Below are 21,840 nucleotides of genomic sequence, written 5' to 3'. Positions count from 1 at the left end.
CCGCTGAAGTCTCAGACGAGCCTATCCAGCCCCTGTCCTTGTGTTCTGTAGGCTCGGAGATATGTCAGCAACAACTACCACAATCACTACAACCTCTCATTTTTTCCATAGTTCAGTCTGTTGCTCAGTTAGCTCAGTCGTGTGTTCAGGCTTCAGTTTTGTCTCCAGGTCAGGCTTCAGTTTTGTCTCCAGGTCAGGCTTCAGTTTTGTCGCCCATACCCCTTTCTTTGGCCCAATCATCTGAACAACCAACCGCTCAACAGTCTGCTCAGCACTCCGCGGCTCCCACGCCGCCTCATGCCACGTCAGCTGGAGGGCCCGAGGAGCCCGTCCGGCCTCATGCCACGTCAGCTGGAGGGCCCGAGGAGCCCGTCCGGCCTCATGCCACGTCAGCTGGAGGGCCCGAGGAGCCCGTCCGGCCTCATGCCACGTCAGCTGGAGGGCCCGAGGAGCCCGTTCAGCCACCCGTCTCCGCTGGAGGGCCCGAGGAGCCCGTTCAGCCACCCGTCTCCGCTGGAGGGCCCGAGGAGCCCGTTCAGCCACCCGTCTCCGCTGGAGGGCCCGAGGAGCCCGTTCAGCCGCCACCTGTGGCCGCCTCTGCCTCATCGTCTACGCCTGGTCCGGCCTCTGCCTCATCGTCTACGCCTGGTCCGGCCTCTGCCTCATCGTCTACGCCTGGTCCGGCCTCTGCCTGTGCTGCTGCTACGCCTGGTCCGGCCTCGGCTCCTGCTTTGCCGTCGCCTGGTCCGGCCTCGGCTCCTGCTTTGCCGTCGCCTGGTCCGGCGTCTGCCTCGTCTGGTCCAGCTTCAGCCTCTGCTTCTGTGTCTGCCTCGCCTGGTCCTGCGGCTGTGTTGCTGCCGCCCACGCCACGTTTTGCCCTTCGGAATCGCCAGCCGCTTTCCGGGCCATCAGCTGGACATCGTTGCCATCGGGGTCGGCCGCCTGAACTGTTCCACCTGTGGTGCTCTCGACCTCCGGGTCGGCCCCCTGAACTGTTTCCACACCGTTGCCGTCCGCACGGTCGGCCCCCTGAACTGTTTCCATGTCGCCGCCGTTGCTGTCCGCACGGACGGCCCCCGGAACTATTTGACCATGATCAAAATGAACTATGGACTTCTGGACCGTCACCCTCCGGGTCGGCCCCCTGAGGAGTTGTGAACTGTTCCCTGCGCTCCTGTGTTTTTGATGGACGTGTTTTTGTGGCTTTGTAAAGATAACTGCGCCTCATGAGGAAGTCATGACTTGGTTACCATCAGTGCATCCCTACAGGGCTTTTCTGTTCATAATATGGAGGCGTAGTTTAGTCTGTTGTGTTATATAAATGCATGTGATAGCCTGTTGTGCGTTTTAGCGTAGGTTGGCATCTCTGTCTCCTTCCTTAGCGCTTGTGTTTTTTTTTGTGTGTAAAATCCCCGGCTGGATGAATCCTAAACCTCGTGCTGAAAAGTATCTGATTTAGAGTCGGGTAGCTTTTGTTTGCCACATACTTGAGACATTCTTCAGCACATGTGTCATTTCAGCCAAGTAACTCTTCTTGAAACTCCACCTCTCTACTTTATGGGCACCATTATTCATTTCATGGGTTACGCAGCGTTTAATTGGTCAGGGAACACATCCTCCAAACAAATGATAGTATTAGATATATCTAATACCTGCCGTGGGCTGGTGTGAGCATGGGTACAGCTGCACAAACACATCAAGTGTCATGCTCCTGGGTGAACGACCCAGCATTTTGAGTTTTGGGATGTTTCAAGTTTCAACTCATGAGTTGTTCTTTTGGATTTTGAGATGAGGTTTATGTTCTAGCTCTGTATCCAGTCCTTTCAGTATAATATTGTTTCCTTGTGCTTCTTAGTTTTCCGTTGTTTGCAGTCTGTGTTTGTCATTAGTATATGTAACCTTGAGTTATCCTCTTTTGTGTTCCTTTTCTATCTCCCCAGTCAGTTGTGTTTGTTTATCTCCTGTCCTTGTACAAAATCCCCGTCTTAGTTTGGTCTCAGTGTTTGTTATTTTGATAGTCGTTTGTCCTGTATGTTGTGTTTAGTTTTGCTTCGTTTGTCTGCTCCCTTTCAGCCTGGCGTGTTTATATCGTCTGCGTCTATGTCCTTTGTTGAATTGTCTGTCAGTCTGTGTGCGTTTGTTCTGCATGTTCCTAGTTAGTCCTCACGTTGTCCCCGGTCTTTGTTATATTAACTTCAACAGCAATAAAGCTGTTGTTGAGTTTTAGACCTTGTCTTTCGAGTCTTGCAATTTGGGTCCCATTCTGCCTGAGACACAGCGAGCCTTGACCTCATGTTTCTTCTTTACTGTGCATAGTCTCATATAAATTTGGCGTACATCCATCAAAGTCTTCAAGTTTGACTAAATGACTTATTGATCAAAACCTGAGAAAAAGTCGAAACCATGGCTCTTACAAATGTGTTGTATATTGTCAACATGTAGAAACCACCAGTGTTGGGGAGTAACGGAATACATGTACCGCCGTTACGTATTTAAAATACAAAATATGAGTAACTGTATTCCGTTACAGTTACCGTTTAAAAAGGTGGTATTCAGAATACAGTTACTTTTGACAGCTACGTTCTGTTGTTCCAGGCGGCAGCGTTACGGTTGCCATGGTTACAGGGCGACGCTCTCTCTCTCTCTCTCTGCGACTGTGTGCTTCCTGGGTGAGAGAGCGCCTTTTCGTTGTTGTTGTTGTGCTAAGCTAACAGGCAGAATGCTACAAGCATAGCTCTAAAGAATGTAGCATCATGGGCAGTGTAGTCCGTGTTGCAGGGAGAATGGACTGCCATACACGTTATGGGTCTGTGAGCGCGAGGAGGGAGAAAAAGGGGAGTGGAAAGGTACGAGTTGTCATCGAGGAAAAACGGGAGCTGGAAGCATGTAAATATAATAATAACCACTTCAGCCAAGAAGAGTGCCTGACGAGCCCAGTTGTAAGTAAGCTATTAAGACTCGACTGTACACCGTGTTCGTGTTTTCCTCCGAAAACAATAAGTTCCGTTGGAGCAGTCTTTCAACGCCTCTCTCTGTCTCTCGCAAGAAAAGTTGACCCACATAACAAAGTAAAGCTATTTTTCGGCTACGAGCCGACAGGGACCCCGCCGTATTAGTCAGAGGTCCCTTTACTACAGTTCGGAGTCGCGGACCTTCAGTAATAGTAATAAATCACACAGCAATAGTACATTCACGTTGTTGTAAAAAGCATGATAATATATTAACTAATCCAAAGTATTCAGAATACGTTACTGTCATTGAGTAACGTAACGGAATACGTTACAGAATACATTTTGGGGCATGTATTCTGTATTCTGTAATGGAATACATTTTAAAAGTAACCTTCCCAACACTGGAAACCACCAAATACAGATTTAAAATATCATGTCACATTTAAACTCCAACTCAAGTAACCTATATTCAACAACAGCATAATAAAACAGGAAATTATATTTTCTGTGTGCCACCCCAATATTCAGGGGCCTCCATATGGAGACACCCCTGCTGACTGGTAAAAATAATTATTTAATGTTTTACTACAAATATTAACATCTTTGAGATTAGTTATTTCAGAATGAAATCAGTTTGTAGAACACCAGATGTGCCAGTTGACTACCACTGGACATCTGTTTATATGATTATTGCCAGTTGGTCAGTTCTCCGTTGCTCTAGTTGTGTTTCTCTACTTCTTTTCTTTCCAACACAAAGCTTTAACTGTGTTTTGGCATTCATTGCTTCAATTTAAAAGATGCTGACGTAGAGAAAGGTGGAAAATCAGGAGGATAAGAGGGGATATTAGATGTAACAAAAGATGTTCTAATCCAAATTTGTCAGTGTTTGTGTTACAGTGAAAACTTATATTCTTCCTTTGTGTTATTTCATATCGTCCCAGCAGGATCTTTAGTCAGCTAAAATGCAGTCACAATGAGACCACAGACAGACAGATATACAACTTTTAAGTAATATCTTAGTGGAAGATCAATTTCAGGATCTTACCGTGATCATTTTCAGGAAAATCTTGGGTGTAATTTCAATTTAATTTCAGTTTTATCCGTAACAAATCACAACAGCAGTTGCCTCGAGGTGCCTTATATTGTGAGGTAACTCCAACAATCAGACAAATCAAACAAATAATTTAAATACTGACAGACTGACTTTACACAGCGTTGTGATGCAGAACAATTTGCTTTATTTTTTTTATCATCTGTCATCTGGGAGAAAACAAATCCAATGAAAGCAGGTGTGACATTCAATATTTCTCTGGCAATATGATCAGATGAGTCATCCACAGACTCCATGAGACGGATCCCTGTTGCCCCACGTTCAAGCTTCACAACCGGGAGACATCAAACTGAAGCCATATGGAGGTCCTCTACTTGGAGAAGTCCTAATATACTGTTTTAAAATTTGAATGATTACTGCTATGACACTTTTAAGTCGGGCCTCAGCATAATGTTTCAAGCTTTGTTTCTTTTCCATATTTTATAGTCGTCATTTCTTGTTTTTTTTCACAGTGTAACTTCTAACTGAAACAGGACGCATGAAACATGAGGAGTCGAGGAGCCAATAGTAAAACACTTATTCTTTTTTTTTTTAAATGCAGCAAAATTTTAAAATAATATATCTTAATAGCGCTCAGTAAATGCTCACATAATTTTTTTTCCCTGTTTTTCAAGTTCGTTTATCTTTGGATTTAATATTTATTTTTAAGCTTATTAGTTAACAGATATTCATTTTATTGGATATTAATTATTATCAGACTCAGTGTCATCGTGGTATACAGAGTCTTCACAGTTATCACTGGTGTAAACATCGGCCTCTGTCCTTGTTGCTGTGTTGGTGGTCGGGGTGTTCACACTGGGAGAAAAAGGCAGGAGAAGTTCATCTTAGTAAAAACAAGAATCCTTTGTGGAACATTATACTCTAGAAATCACACTACAGCGATAGCGTACAGAGTCTGAGGCTATTTTACAGCCACTCGTAACAGACACAATAACATGGGCGTGTCATCATCTCCAGGTTTCCAAGATGTGATGTGAACAACGTTGAATGAGAAACAACAAACTCACCACAGTTAATTCACACTTCGTCTCACACGAGAAATTACTGAGGAAAGAAAGAGACGGCATTTTAACAATAGCTCAAAGCTTAAGAGGAAACAGCTAGCAAAATGTAAATAGTTTTTTATGGTTGTGTTTTTAAACAATGATATTCAGAAGTAACACCTCATGAACAAAATATATTAATATAGAAACAAACTTTTAAATGACATAGTTGGATTCTACCTAAGGATGGAGTCAGTAGATGTTTCTCTCTTTTTTCTGTCTTTATGCTAAACTACGAGACTTCCGGCTTTAGCCAATGAAATTCTTTTTGAGTGGTAGAAACAAACTAAAAGATATAATCAGTGTGTAACTATCATTGTTTTAGGTATAAGATGATACGTACCCATGCCAGCGTTACTTCCAGGGCAGGGAACTAAGGATAAATGAAAAGTGTAAAAGCAGCTGTTAGAATCGACTCGTTATACAAATTTAAAAATCAGAGTAAATGCGCTCCTTGAATTTTGTTCCCACCTGAGTACGTCCTGGGCTGGCAGAAGGTGACTTCGCTCCCGTACTTTTCCACAGGTGCCGCCACCACTGTGTAGACATCCCCACATGTTTCCTCCTGGATGTCACAGTACATGCTGCCTGCAGCTGCCATACAGGTGTAGTTTGCTCCGGTGCCATACAGCTCCACTGTGTGATTATAGATCTGAGGGCCGAGCGAACGCCAGTATACCCTCAGGGTGTTGTTGGTCCTGCGATAGAGCTTGATCCCCGTTGGACAGCAGGCACCTGTAAAAGAGTGAGTGTAGAGTTGTGCTTTTGTAAAAAAAATCTTTTTTGACAGTGTGAAGATTTCTACTTTTCCCTCCATTAGATGTAAAAATATTACAAATGTGTTTGTATTTATCGATCCTCACTGGAAGAGAATCCACGATATTTGCACTCTGACTTCTGTCCTGTGCTGCTGATTGCTTCCAGGTTGACGCTGTAGTTGGTTCCACAGGTGATGCACCCCATCAGGCAGTGGGTGTCTAGAGTGTGGCATTTGGCATACCCTCGTGGTGATGTCAGGGAGGTAATGAATGAGCGAGCTCCAGTGCTAGGTGACCAGGTCACATTGGTCATAGCCTGGGTGACCTGGGTCACGTTCACAGACATGGGGCAGCAAGGGCCTTAAGGGAAGAATACAGAACAGACTTAAGTATGGGAGGATTTTTAGATTCCTAGATTCAGTACATGTCATGCTTCCTCATGAGAAGCATCCACATTGGTGTTTTGCGTATAAACTTGAGAACTAATTCATTTCATTTAATGAATGACAAAAGCTTTTGGCAGATGTCTAACTGTTGATAACCTTAAAAGCAGAGATCAGCTTTAGCTCGATGCAACTTTAGCATATGGCTCAAATTAAAGTTGCTGTTTGGTGGACCAATTGTACATTTTGTTGTGGGGTTTAACAGCGTAACCAATCAGACTGTCATACCTGTTTCCAAAGTTTTACTGAATCCTGGCAGACTTTTCCCCACAGCTGTTGTGGCCACTGCTGTAACCTCGTAGACAGAGCCGCAGGGCAGTTGCGTGAGCACACAGGAGCTGTTCGTCGACTGGCAGCTTTGTCTGTCATAGCGTCCAGTGGCAGTGATGGTATAATTCGTGTTGGGGGTGTTGGGTGTGGTGAAGAGGATTCTGTATGTGGAACTGTTGGTCTGAGTCATATTCAGGATCTCTGGAGTGCAGGGAGCTGCAGCAAGACACACATAAAAGAGTTGGTCACTTCAAAATTACAGAGATACAAATACAGAGTGAAACATTACTGCAAAAGAAGAAATAGAAAGTTTGGAAAATGTACTGATTCATACTTGTAATTCTGTTCACATTTGTAGACAAAATGTGAAGCAACTGGTATTTTCTAGTAGCTTAGCTAAATAAAAACCAGAAGCATAGGAAGAAAACTTGCCCCATATCAAGAGAAGAGAAGAGAAGAGAAGAGAAGAGAAGAGAAGAGAAGAGAAGAGAAGAGAAGAGAAGAGAAGAGAAGAGGAGAGGCTTTCTCCTGGTGACCCTTCTACACAAACCATACTTGTTCAGTCTTTTTCAAATTGTGCTGTGATAACGTGTAACTTTTAACATGCTTTGGATTTTTTTAGCTTCACTGAGCGATGCACAGTCTGAGCTTCAGATGAATTTGCACACAATTTGTGTGTGTTTCATAAAAACAGTCACTCTTCAGTGTTTAAATTACCTGTCTCATGCGTTTGCGGCTTGCAGGTGCGGTTGCATCCTCGTAAATCGCAGCAAGGTGTCACAGTCACAGAATAAGCTGTGTTGCAACTCAAATCTGAGAGCGCACACACCGGTGCTGTGTCGTTGCAGTGGATGACGTCTTTAGTCTGTGCTGCTGTCGTCTCATACAGTTCAGCTCCTTTGACTGGTGTCCACATGACTTCCAGGGTCTCCGTAGAAACCAGCTTTATCATAACATCCAGTGGGCAACAAGGGACTGAGGAGGAGGCGGAGAGAAGAAACTAATTAAAAATAATAAAAAAAAACAGGCAAATAACCACACACAGCCAACTGTGAGTTTCTCTTAGTTTGGTCATAAAACTGCTGTAGCTTTAAAGTTGGGTTATACATTTTGTCTGTCTAAAAGTGGGCTTTTCCTGTCATGACAACTCAGGCTTAATCATGAAAATGACTTTTTTCTTAAACAATAGCAGCATAGTAGTTACTTCAGAGATGTTTACCTTTAGTTCCGACAAAGGACTTTTGAAATGAGGAAAAAATCCCATAAGAAACAAGCATAAACAAAAGCACTGGCCTGATCCTATAGGATGTGATTGGATGGATAGTGCTGGGTTGGAGTAGACTGTGTTAATAGTGGTGCTGCTGTATATGTGGGTGCTTTTGTGTGAAAGTCATACTGGTAGTGTAGTTGCGGACATGTCCATAAGGGCTGGAGCCGGCCTGGTTGTAAGGGAATACGGTAGTGAGGTAGGTGTAGCCACACATGCAGGAAAATGGGCAGGTGGTTAAACTGGTGTTACAGAACGTCTCCATTCCATCATCCCGCTTTATGAACGCCATGTAGTACTCCACCAGTGGCACTCCGTCCCACATCACGGAGCAGTTACCTGCTCTGGGCTCCTCCACCCAGATGTTCTCTGGCGGACATGGGTCTGTCAGAGAGAGACAATGGTCCTCAATGGTCCTTGAGTAATAACAGTAATGGACTTCACATGTCAAAGACTCCATGTGATAATTTGTCAAATATGCTTATTGGTTTTCATTAGGAGAGCTTGATGATCTGGTCACATCTGTAAAAGGCTTGTGGCTAACAGCTAAATGAATTCAAGATTATTCTTTTTTTCACTAAATTCACAAAGATTTAGCACAGGTCAGCTGATCACAGCCTGAACACTAAATCTGGAGCAACAGAAATGATTGTGTTTTCCTTTGTCACAAAAAAGTTCCAGTTGCAATTCCTTTTAGTCAGCTTGAAGCTGGTTCAAAAACTGAGCCAATCCCCATGGACTCCCATGATAAAATGTTTAGTTTTACAGCAGAGCACAGGGTGCTTAAAAGAACAACAACAACAACAAATCTAAAAAAACAGCTAATTTAGTTCTTCGTTTCATTAATAGATCTTCTTTTAAGGTATAAATTTGCATTCACAGATAGTGTAGTTCATTTGAGAACAATGGGCTTCACTTGAGCTAATTACAACCAAGAGCAGGATTTCTCAATATTGAAATTCTAGTATTTTATTTCAATGCTACTGAGAGCTAATTTCAAAAGTTTTGAGAGTGCTTTAAATGAATAATAGTATAAGACAAACAACCATACATTACGAATGATATACCCACATGTTATGTAGTTAGCCGGTTCAGAGGGGCTGCTGGGTCCAGCATCGTTATAGGCTATGACATAGACTGAGTGGTTTTGTCCACAATCTGCAGGATTAATGTAACAGTAACTGTTTTCTGTGGAACAGTTTTGGCCATTAGAGGTCCAGACTAAGTAGAGATTAGCACCCCTCACTTGTGACCAGAATACAGCAATCCCAAGAGCCCGTCCTGGAGTCACCTGAACGTGAGTCACATCTGGGCTCTGAGGACCTGGAAATGAAACCACAATGAAATCAATAACAGCAGTCATGACTGGTCCTCTGGTACGGGTTCAAATGTTTATCAGCCTAATTTTTGAGAAGGTTTCTTACGTGTAATTTGACAGACAGTGACATCATCACCAGTGCGACCCTCAGAGTCCCATGCCGTGCCCTTAATACAGTATGTAGTTCCTGATTCAAGGTTATCAAACTTCACCGTGGTGTCAGTGGTGTTGAGTTTGAGGCGGGTGTTGGATCCCTCTCTGATGATGACCAGTGTGTAGAGGACGGCGTCCTTCACTGGGTCCCAGTTCACAAGGATGGTGCCATTGGTAGGAGAGGATGTGTTCAAGTTGGGAGCCATTACAACTGCAGATGTGATCAGGGGGAGAATGAAGAGTTAATGGGATTAATGGGGAATAAAAACAAACAAACCAACAAAGAGACCTTACTTCTCCTCTCCTTGTTCCCATTTCTTTATAAGATATGAAATAGAAACTACTTTCCTGTGATCCTGTTACATTCAGTTACCCTTCAGGATGCGAGACAACCTAGTTCTCATGGTTTCTCTTTTCACTTATGAAACCACCATGGAGCAGCGAGTGGATACAGTTTCCACCCTCGTGCTAGTTGCAACGACTTGGGCACCCATGACAATGGGCGGTGAAATGGTAAGCCACTATTGCCAGTGGAGTGAGATAACAAGTTATTGTTCTAAGGAGGAACAGAAACCTGTGTTTCACTCTTTATAGGCTGATTACCATCTTTACGGTAAAGTGGAACTAGAAGATAGTTATAAGTGCACTGTCAGTCACACCCGACTTGGCCCTCTCAGAATCAGCTGATGCTTTTGTACAGACGGCATCCAAATTTTTACTTTCATATTATTAAAATTTCTGAGTTACATGACCTCAAGGTACAACATTTCACTGCTGAAAATTATATTTAACTTATGCTTTTATTTTACATGGAATGGCCCGATTATTTCTTCTAATTTAGCTCGTTTCAGATATTGACGTACCTGTCCTGGCCTCTGTGGGGTAGGATGGCTGGCTTCTCCCGCCTAAGTTGACGGACATGACGCTGAGGACGTAGTCTGTGTATGGCTGGAGCTCCACCATGGTACCTGGAGAGCTGCTCACAGTGCTCTCCTTGAAGAAATCACCTGTCTTTGACTCTGCCCTCAGGATGTAGCTGGTCGCCCCAGATACCTCTTTGAATTCAACAGTGATGCTGTTGCTGTTTTTGGAGTAGGCTTGCCCAATGCTGGGTACATCAGGGGCTAAGGAGCAGATGGTAGATGTCAGTCAGATAGATTCCAAAATAAAAGCTTTTCTATTTGTAAGAGAAGTACAATGTATCACTGAAATACAAAACAAACAAACAAACAAACAAACAAAAAACATCTTTTGGGTTATTATCTCAGAATTTCTACCTACTAACATATATTTCTTAAAAAATAACTCAAATTTGAGAAACTAACTTCAAATTTCAAGTTCCAAATAAGAATTTTGAGACAATAATCCAAACTATAGATTTATTGATGACGACATGTTTTTCTTTTTCAGAAGCAAAAACAATTTTCCATAACAACTCCTGTAAGAATGCCATCTACAATGTTATAGATGCAGCAGTTGACCACCACTACCAAATTTAAGTGCAGTTCTCAATAAAGTCTCCTTTTTACATTATAGTTTACTACATGTAAAACAAATAAACATTTACATTCTTACATTTATACATATTTATTCACATGTTACTGACAATTTGCACACTAAGATTTTATTTGAAAATTCTGAAATGACTGCATAGGCCTACAGTTTATTATTTCCTCACATTTTCAGAAAAGCCTCTTGAGGCCTGAGCGCTTGGTTGGAGTGGGTTTCAAATATCTCTTTGATATTCAAGGTTAGTTGAGTCCAATAAATATAAAACTTGTTTCTATACTAAAAGCCAAAATGTAATGTCTTCAAATGAGAACACGGCGTCTCAGGAGGATAACAAAAACGATTGTGTTGTCTATGGAAATATTGGAAAATGTGCAGCATAATTTGAAACGGCTGAAAGAGTTGTCTGAAATGTTTTTCTGGCTGTTCCATGTAACAAAGAGTGATGATATAAAAAAAAGAGAAAAACAGCAGAAAAAATGTAACAAGAACATTTTCACTTTTAATTAAACCATGTTTGACAAAGTATTTTGGGTATTTCATAACTATTAAATAGAGCTATTTAACAACAACACAGTACAAGTAAAATGTTTGCCCAAACTATCTCATTAATATATGCACTAAAATAAATAGATACTTTTGTTAATTCATAATGCAAAAAAAATTAAAATTACATTTAAATTTTCCATGTATTTTCTTTTACACAGATACACTGTAAAATGTTACATTGACTGATACATTTCATTGTAGTCAAATGAAATGTACTTTATTGTTGGTGTGTAATCAGTTGATGACAAGAACATTTTTCTTAATTTCTCACTATATGAATAAATAAACCTTTGATTTTCTATATTTTAAGTTTTACGTTACTCAAAATTATTGCTTTGTGTTTATTTATCAATAAAGGTTTGCCCCTTTCTGTTTTTTCTGATGTTACCAACCTGTCGTCTCCTCAGTCTTTGCACTGCTGAGCACCCTGAGATTATTGTCCATAGCTTCTAACTGCATGGTGTACACCGTGTTTGGTGACAGGGAGTTAACTGAGCCCATGACTGTGTTGCCACCGAACTGAGCAAAGACGGGTCTTTCCGGGGAGTTCTTGGGGGTTGCTGTGATCTTGTAGGAGCTGGCACCAGTGTGGCCACTCCACTGCACTGTCATGCTCTTGGATGTCACTGTAAACACTGACAACCTGATGTCTGAAGAAGATAAAGCAGAAAGTGTGATTAAAGGGGAATGTGATTAATTTACATCTTAAAGTATCTTAACCAATAAGTATCTCAAATATGAAAGAAGCTCTGTTACCATTTTGAGCCATGCATATCTGAAAGTGAGAAAAAAAGTCAGTTTAATGAATGAAACAATGAATGATCTTGTTAATGAAAGTCAGGAAATACAGTCAATTAAAGACAAGGGTATCCTTCCAAAGATAGTAAGCTTCTGCTATTCCACATTATATCCTGAGGCAAATTATGCCCTGTATCACATTCTCAGAGCATGAGAGGCAGCAGGCTGCACATTACCTTCACTCAACACAGATTTCAGGACTGGTCAGTGCAGGTATTTCTTTCAGGTCGGAATGAATTTGTCTATTGAGGTACGGCTGGGCATGCCGCTCGCACTTGTTGAAAGCCGTGATACTCAAAAGGGCCTGTGTTCATATGTCTCAAACATCCTCTACTCCCTGCTCTCTATCTGGATTTATGCAGCATGCACAATATCAAAACATTTTACCTTTGATGTGGAAAACACTGTAAATTACTTTGGTTTAAATTAACGCTGAATGAGAAAATAAGAACATCTTACCCCACTGAAGGTCAATAAAAACAAAAGCTTCAGCATCTTTAACTGCAACGTCCCCATGCCCTCAGTTTTTTTCTGCTATCCACTGCCTCGAGGTGAGATGCTGTTTCTCAAACTGATTTTAGGGAAGCAACTTGGTCTTAAATTTTTTACTTTCTTCTCTTTCTTCTACCTTCCTCTCTCTCCAACATGAAATGACAGGTGTGTTATTGTTTCAGCAAATACCAAAGAGCCCACAGGCTTTAACTCCTCCCCTCAGGGGTGTCTGTCTGTCTCTTACCTATCAGACCTAGACAAGGAAGCTCACCTTTGTTAGATGACAATGTTGATGATAACACTTGTATAACAAATGAATGTTCATCTTTTCTAGTCTTTATGACGTGAATTAAAAAAATAAGCACAATACTTTCCTGTATTACTGAAGATCTTACTTTTCCCTGTGAGGACAAAAGAAGGTTACACTATATCATATTCCACTGAGGCGTGGCGTGCTCTTTTGTGGGAACTGACCTCAAACTTTTAATTTAGGACAACATGTCTTATCATTGATTCCGAGTACAACTGAATGCATAATCTGATATGATTTGCATCCACATTTTTCTTTTCTTATTTAGTAACATTTTTGGTCAACTTATTTGATATACAGTCCACCCAATATAAAAGTGCTCGCAACAAAACTCCACTTTCTCTACCTCAACCCGTCAATTTAAAAGACCATTTCTGACCTGAATAAAAAGCACATAAAAACTCTACTCCAAATGTGATCAGCATATCTGCTGAGAGACATGTCTGGGGCTGGGGAGAACATACGTGAATGCATATGACAGACGGGGAAACACAAGGACGGAACTGCATGATTGGGATCCGGGGAACAAGGAAGATGGGGAGAGGGGAAGATGTAAACACAGATGACACAACAGATACATACTGGCGAGACATAAGAGGAACATAATAGACAAGAAACTAATCTGGGGATAAAAGGGAACTGCAGAGTATGGAAAGAATAAACTCATGACTACTTAATGGAACCTAAATCATCATTATGATACAAAAAACACTCCCTTGGACTTGAATTTCTTTGAACTGTTCATTTTGCCAGCTGGAATGATTGTAAAGCATACATACTTGATTTGAATTTCTCTGATTCCCGCAGGGTCAAAAGTGCAAATTTAGGCTTAAATACATACATCCACCCCCACTGATATTTTGTTAAACGTCCCTTGCAAGTTGCACTTCGACCCGATGATTTTGGTTGCCATAAAAAAACTTCTGGCATAATTCTGGCCAGATATTCAACCACTCTTTTTGGCAGAGTGGAGTTGAGTTTTAAAAGCAGTTCACAATTTTTCCGCCCGTTCCAGATCAGGGCTTTGGTGGTTCCTGAGTTGTTCCATCTGAACCAAATACGTCTCGTCTGAGGGTGGCAGTTTGGGTCATTGCAGGCCTTAGCAAAGTGGTGACACATCTGATTAACTTATGCTTAAGAAAAATTATTTGAGGTAATGAGCCTGGAATCTGCAGTTGTTTAAAAATGGCTCCAAGAGAGATCTTCCAAACTCAATCTTCAATTCTCCTTAAATCGACACTTAATTCATTTGGGTTTTCCCATTGTTCAGAGCAACTGGTCAATTCACTAAGTACCGTCAAACAAATAATTTTATGCTGGCAAAAAGAAACTAACAGTCCTAGTAAACCATGATTACTTATAAAAAACTTAACAGGCCTAGGCCTTGTCAAGTTAAAAGACACCATTTAACCTTCAGAGCCACTATTAACATCGAGTGTATGTATTTCAACCTGTAAGGATACTTTTGACCTTGTGCAGTTTAGAGAAAATCCAAAATATATTCAAATGTACAACAAATTCTTACTTTTAAAGTCAATAAAGATGGGTTCAATAAAATCATTAAAAGCCTAAGATTGCCATGAAATTCATGCCCATGATAAGTATTTGCAAACTTGTCTATGGAGCATGGAAAGAAAAGCGTCTGGACTTCTTTAAGTTTCCTTGAAGATGTTTCAACTCTCATCTGAAAAGCTTCTTCAGTTCTAAGAGTAATTGGTGGAGAGTCCCAAATTTTAAGTCTTATGGAGTGTTGCAAACTTCTGATCATAAACATTCAACTTAGTTTCTCTCCTTATATTCAATTTGAACACTTATGCCCCACCTCTGCAGCCCACCAGGAAAGCTTGCCCCATAGTTTGGTAACCAGTGGTCTGTCTACACCACAGCCAACTTCACCTACTTTGGGAACAACAGTTCAGGAATGTTGCTTGGACACTTCTTTTTCTATAATTACGTCCAGAACAACAACGAAATTCAATATCTCAAAACAACAAAAACTGAGCACAGTCTGGCACCAGCGGGCTGTAGCAGTGACAGGAAAAGAAGCACAAAGCTGTCTAATAGAAACTACAAGTAACAAGAGACAGTTTCTGTAGCACCTACAAGCCAGCAGCAATGGGCAGTAACACTGTCAGATGAGCACAATAAGGAAAAGGACAAAAGTTGATTTGAACTAAAGACAGGTTTTGTCCTGAAAAACAATATGACCTGACACAGATTAGATGTGCCTCCTTTTCCATGTTGGTGTGCATCCTTCTTGGGAAGAAAGTAAAATAATAGAAGCAATACCAGGGTGTTCAGTAACACATAGCATTGTGAAAAGATCAAGTTTACATTTATTGCTCCATCTCATAAGAGAGACATTGTACTGTATCATTAATGATGGCTTCACTATGGGATCACACGGTGTCTTACAGTCATATTTGAACACATTTTGGGCACTAGTGAGAATATAAACGTTATTCATCCACATAAATTTTTGCTGATGTTTTAGTTTTTTCTTTTATTTATTCAGTTTTATTTAACTCACAGGTAAGATTTGAAGGTTTTACTCTGAGACTGAAGTGATCTCTCTTTTTTCTGTTTAAAACAACACAAAAAATAAACTCATCGGGTATCCTATGAACTGGCAAATGGATGAAGGATGAACTCCTGGTGTTTCCTTCCACCTAGTGGTTGCATGTGGTGCAGTTTCCTTTGTAGTTGAGCCATAGCCAGATCTGTAGATAGCCTCCTGGCCATGCAGTCAGTGGTTGACTTTATGTTGTGAACTAGGTATTCCACTATTTCACTAGAGAAATACGTGTTTTATTTTACAAGTGAGGCTGCTTTTTTTTTTTATGTGGTAGAAGTCTGCTGCGAGGACCAAGCGGTGCCATCTAAGGACTGGATGCCACTGGACGTGCCTAGAAAGGACACTCTCAATCTGAAGGCCACCTGTTTCCTTGGAGGGTGGTAGAATACAACGATTTGCAATTTTTTTTAAGGATTAACGTTTTTACTGAGATCTCAGGACACTTTATGTTGCTACTTTTTTTTCCTTTTTGGGTCAGATCTGATTCCACTTAACACAAAAACTGATGCATCTAAAAGCAAAACTGTGACTAAAGACAATTCAGATAACTTGAACACTTACCAAATACTGAATGCGAAGTGCACTGAACTGAAATGGATGGCCTACCTAATATATTTATGGACACTTGAAGTGATATATTGGACATCGTTGAAGATTACATGTTGAAATGATTTAAATGTTGTTCATGTCTATGTTTTTGGACCATTTAAATGTTGAATACACTCAAATCACTTTTTTCCTTTAAGTTGTTGTCAGTGTCTCATTCTGAGTGGAGGGTTTTTCCTTCTTTAAATTGAGTTACCACTGCCAGTCTCCCTACGATCCTAACTGAACCCAACAAGAGGAGATTCTCATATATTTTATTTTACTTGACTTTGGATGACAGATTACTGTGGATTTGACTGATTTTGACTACTCAGTTAAAACGGGTGACAGAAACATGACATCTAGGCTGCGCCTAGAAATTCTGTCCATAAAAATTACGAGCAGAATTGGTGACAAAGGGCAGCCCTGGTGGAGCCCATCACCCATCGGGAATGACTCAGACTTATTCCTCGCTATGTGGACCAAGTTCTTGCTGTATAAGGATTGAATGGCCTGTAGCTATGGTCCAGATACCCCATACTCCTAATGCACGTCCCACAGGACACTCTGAGGGACATGGTTGAATGCCTTCGCCAAGTCCACAAAACACATGAAGACTGGTTGGGCAAACTCCCATGCACCCTCAGGTATCCTTGAGAGGATAATGAGCTGCTCCACAACCAGGACGAAAACCACATTGTTCCTCCTGTATCTGAGGTTTCGACTAACGGACTAACGGATATATATATATATATATATATATATATATATATATATATATATATATATATATATATATATATATATATATGTATACATATATATATATATACACATATATATATATATACACATATATATATATATATATATAAAACACCCAGCACGCCCCTGCGGGCGGTTTATCCTTCAAGCTCGGGTCCTCTACCAGAGGCCTGGGAGCTTGAGGGTCCTGCGCAGTATCTTAGCTGTTCCCAGGACTGCGCTCTTCTGGACAGAGATCTCCGATGTTGTTCCTGGGATCTGCTGGAGCCACTCGCCTAGCTTGGGAGTCACCGCACCTAGTGCTCCGATTACCACGGGGACCACCGTTACCTTCACCCTCCACATCCTCTCGAGCTCTTCTCTGAGCCCTTGGTATTTCTCCAGCTTCTCGTGTTCCTTCTTCCTGATATTGCTGTCATTCGGAACCGCTACATCGATCACTACGGCCGTCTTCTTCTGTTTGTCTACCACCACTATGTCCGGTTGGTTAGCCACCACCATTTTGTCCGTCTGTATCTGGAAGTCCCACAGGATCTTAGCTCGGTCATTCTCCACCACCCTTGGGGGCATCTCCCATTTTGACCTCGGGACTTCCAGGTTATACTCGGCACAGATGTTCCTGTACACTATGCCGGCCACTTGGTTATGGCGTTCCATGTATGCCTTGCCTGCTAGCATCTTGCACCCTGCTGTTATGTGCTGGATTGTCTCTGGGGCATCTTTACACAGCCTGCACCTGGGGTCTTGCCTGGTGTGATAGACCCCAGCCTCTATGGATCTTGTGCTCAGAGCTTGTTCTTGTGCTGCCATGATTAGTGCCTCTGTGCTGTCTTTCAGTCCAGCTTTGTCCAGCCACTGGTAGGATTTCTGGATATCAGCCACCTCCTCTATCTGCCGGTGGTACATACCGTGCAGGGGCCTGTCCTTCCATGATGGTTCCTCGTCTCCCTCCTCTTTCTTGGGTTTCTGCTGCCTGAGGTATTCACTGAGCACTCGGTCAGTTGGGGCCATCTTCCCAATGTATTCTTGGATGTTCGTTGTCTCATCCTGGACTGTGGTGCTGACACTCACCAGTCCCCGGCCCCCTTCCTTCCGCTTAGCGTACAGCCTCAGGGTGCTGGACTTGGGGTGAAACCCTCCATGCATGGTAAGGAGCTTTCTTGTCTTTATGTCAGTGGCTTCTATCTCCTCCTTTGGCCAGCCTATTACCCCAGCATATATATATATATATATATATATATATATATATATATATATATATATATATATATATATATATATATATATATATATATATACACGAACACACACATATATGCGCATTAGTAGGGTTGCAACATTTGAGTAGATATTTGATAAGACTGGTTTCAGACACTTATTTTTAAGCTGTCACAAACAAGTATTACGGAGAGTGGAACAAACTCTGAGTGGTTAAAACCTCAGTTTTTACATATTCATACCACTGGTATGAAATGTGTACTTTCCCTTCATGTGCTTTACCCTCATAGTCTCTCATCCCTTTATTTCTGTTGATACAGATTTTGCTGAGTTTTGGATTTCTTCTCACCAGTCTTGAAAAACAAAGTAAAAAATATAGTATTTTTACATGTCAATATTAATATTGTCACTGTTTTAAGAATATTCTGCAGCTGAATGCGGATCACAGTAAAATATACTGGGATATGGTCATAAGTTGAGGTTGTTGTTAGTTGTTAATGCATTCATTATTTTTAATACAATGAAACACTGAGCTGTCCTCACCACTGACACTTTGGAAAGTTTACAAGGACTTGACTCATAGAAATCAAACCATACCTGATTTAAAGTGGGCTGATCTCCCTTCTGCTAATCTCTGGTAGATTTCGCAAAGATTAATATCCAATATTGATTGAGGATGATAGGCACGAGCCCCTGGATAGTACTGAGACACTGACTGATACACTGAGGAGGAATGGCATCAACATGAACTTTAAATCACTGAGATAACTAAGAGACTGAGTGTCACTAACACATAAGCAGACAGAACAATCGGAGGCAGAGATTATAAACAGGAGGTAAGTGGAGTTTGATTGCAGGTGTTTCAGAAAGCAGAGTGCAGGAAACATGTGAAGGCCACAGCTTGAGCGCGAGACAAACAGCGTTGTTAAACATTTTTTTAACATGTTTTTAACATGTTCAACATCTGTGCATGCTTCGCAATGATCGAAACAGACTTTTCTTTGTAGGTTACATTCAAATGTTTTATTTGTGAATATATTGTTGGGGAAAACTAGTTTCCTGTTTGGCACTGGGAGAGAAGAAAGAGAAACAGATGCTCCCGAAGGACTTGGTTTAGAAAGAAGCTTTAGGTAAGCTGCACATTTGCATGGTTCAAATTAAAGTGTTTTTAGTGTGGGAAAATGGTTGATGTACTGAGCTACATCACACACTGAGGTTTCTGTGGTTATTTTACAGCAGAGTGCCAAAAATATCAATCGGATGATCTAATGTAACTGTGGTTTAACAGCAACATCACAGCAGTTTGAGACTGCAGGTGGAACAAATACCTGCAGCCTTCAGACGACTGCAGAGAACTGCAACTATCAAGGCTTCACTTTAGCTTTCTAACTGTTGTGGATTACAGAACTGGTAAGAATAACTAATTAATTTTATTCCATCTGCCTCACAGTTAAATAAATCTTCAAATATTGGCTTCATTTGTCATGGTCATGCATATTACAAAACTCTACAGATAATTTGTCCATGTATACGTTTAGGAAAAATATGAAACACACGCTGTGTAAAAAAAACAATTAAAAAATTTCTGAATTCTAGATATATGAGAACAGTTTATGAATACATATCAGTATTTTGTGTTCAGCAGTTCCTGCAGGTCGTAGCTGCAGGTGTTTTCATAAATTTTTGCAGTAATGAAATAAACTGTCTGTCCGTAACTTTCAGAGATGAACACAGTTTGAAACATAATCCTTTATTTCATCTAGATTTAGGTGTTCAACTCACTCTAATGCTGCACATACATATTTCTCATTTAATTTAGGTGCCAAAGTAAACTTTATTTTTGAATTGCTTTGTGTCTGTTTAGACACTGCTGCTGTTCTACATACACAAATCCAAAATTATTATATTTTACTCCTAAATAAAACGATCCAAAGTATTTACAATGTCTTTACTTTAAAATACTATGGAGGAGGAGGCATTTCAAGGGGAATAAACAGTGTGAAGTGTTTGGGTAGATTTAACTTTTTTGTCACTGATGATTCATTTTACACAGAACACATTTTGAGTCTCAGCCATGTGGACACAACAGAGAAACTTCTTCTATTTGGCCATCGGTGAGATGAACTTTATATCACTTAATTATTTTCTTTCTTTGCTATACTAACGATGGGCGTAACTTTGTGCTGAACATTGGGGGGGTCAAGATCTCTGTCCAAATAAATAACTAAATCTGTGTAAATTCCCAGATGATTAAACATGCAACTATGTTGTGGGTATTAACTGAAATGAGTAAAGAAAATCAACAGCCTATTTAGGCAAGATAATTCATAATTTTATTAGGGTGGTTATATTGGCTGGGTCTGATTTCGGGGGGATCATAACCCCCCAAGCCCCCTGGAAATTACACCCCTAATACTAACAGAGTTTGTCAGAGGACTCCGGCAATCAGTGTTCAGTTCCTTAAAGGTTTTCTGTTCTGTCATTTAATTCTTTTCTTAATTTGGTATGCTGTGTTCAGTTCAAGTTTTTATTGTATCCAGACAGGAAGAGCTTATCATTTCAGAATAATGAATTCTAATTTCTTTTCTACAGTCACTTCTTTGTCTGCATCTTCAGCTGTCGAAGGTCAGTCATGTTTGTTAAACTGAGTTTCACATGCAAAAGTTTTCTTTAAATAGTCTCATATATTGAAATTAAACTGTGCGTGGATGAGGGTGTTCCCCAAAACACCAGACTGATAAATGAAATTACATTATATGATTTTTCCCCCTCTTCTATTTGGCTTTATGTTTATCTATTATTTTGATTAATTCTCAGTTTTTATTTATCCGTCTTTTATTATTTTTCTTTAATAATTAAATAAATTGTTTTAAACATGGAGCAGCTCTTGTGACTGTCTAGAGCTGGGAACAAGAAGCAGAGTAGCACAATTACATACCTCTCTGCAGCTTCTGTCCTCCGGTTATCTCCCAAATCCTCCCAAAACCTTGGAGACTGTCTGCTTGCAAAAGAGTCTTTAATGCACCTTGAAGGTGTTTATATGTAAATAGTGTTTATATATAAATATATATAAACACATACATTGAATATTTTACAAACAAACAAAATTTGTTTTGATAGGTACAATATTTTATAACTTATTGAAAGCATAGGACAGCACTGACTTAATTAGATGCAGAATTAAATTAAAAAGGATAAAGCAAAAAATAAAAAAAGAAATACATAAATGAAATAAAAAAAAAGCACATTTCAAATTAATTATTAAATTCATTAATTTATTGGATGTAATTGACTTTGAAAATGAAAAATCACATTATTATAAAAAAGTAATTAGAATTCAGTAAAAGGACTAGATGTTAAAGTCCCTGATAATGCATTGCTTTGGTTGGAGAGACTCTTGAGGGATGGCTGTTATGAAGAAAGGCAGCCCAGAAACTTTACCAGCAGCACACATCGTTGTGTGCCTCAACTTTCAGTCTTTTACCCAGGCTAATCTGCCATTTTCCTTCCTTGGTTAGGTTTAGGGATTAGAGGTCTAGCTTATCATATTAAAATTTGGGACACATCGTCAGTAGTGGACCTTGGATTCATCGGGTGTTTCGACCATTATCACTAGACACCCTCATCCAAGGAGGCCCTGCCAGGTTTGATCAGGCCCGTGAGTGTGTCAATGGTTTATGTTAAAATTGTTATTTCTCTTCTTCTTTCTTCTGTTTAGTTTCCTT

General features: G+C 40.6%; 1 protein-coding gene across 1 annotated transcript; it reads right to left on the bottom strand.

Annotated features, from left to right (window-relative positions):
- Positions 1-5,074: 5,074 nt before the first annotated feature.
- On the bottom strand, positions 5,075-12,686 carry fndc7a (fibronectin type III domain containing 7a). Its single transcript, XM_085378229.1, has 13 exons — positions 12,630-12,686; positions 12,129-12,147; positions 11,765-12,022; positions 10,178-10,438; positions 9,268-9,525; positions 8,915-9,166; positions 7,973-8,227; positions 7,294-7,551; positions 6,535-6,792; positions 5,969-6,223; positions 5,577-5,840; positions 5,449-5,478; positions 5,075-5,106 (listed from the first exon to the last, which is right to left on the bottom strand). Exons 1-13 carry the CDS (start codon positions 12,684-12,686, stop codon positions 5,075-5,077), a joined length of 2,457 nt encoding a protein of 818 aa, XP_085234355.1.
- Positions 12,687-21,840: the final 9,154 nt, after the last annotated feature.

The sequence above is a fragment of the Diplotaxodon limnothrissa genome, linkage group LG18 (genome assembly GCF_057381915.1).
Source record: "Diplotaxodon limnothrissa isolate DT_005_m linkage group LG18, D_limnothrissa_male_GT1.1, whole genome shotgun sequence".
NCBI lineage: Eukaryota > Metazoa > Chordata > Actinopteri > Cichliformes > Cichlidae > Diplotaxodon > Diplotaxodon limnothrissa.
The sequence above is the reverse complement of the archived record's forward strand: the minus strand, read 5'-3'. Positions and strand labels throughout refer to the sequence as shown.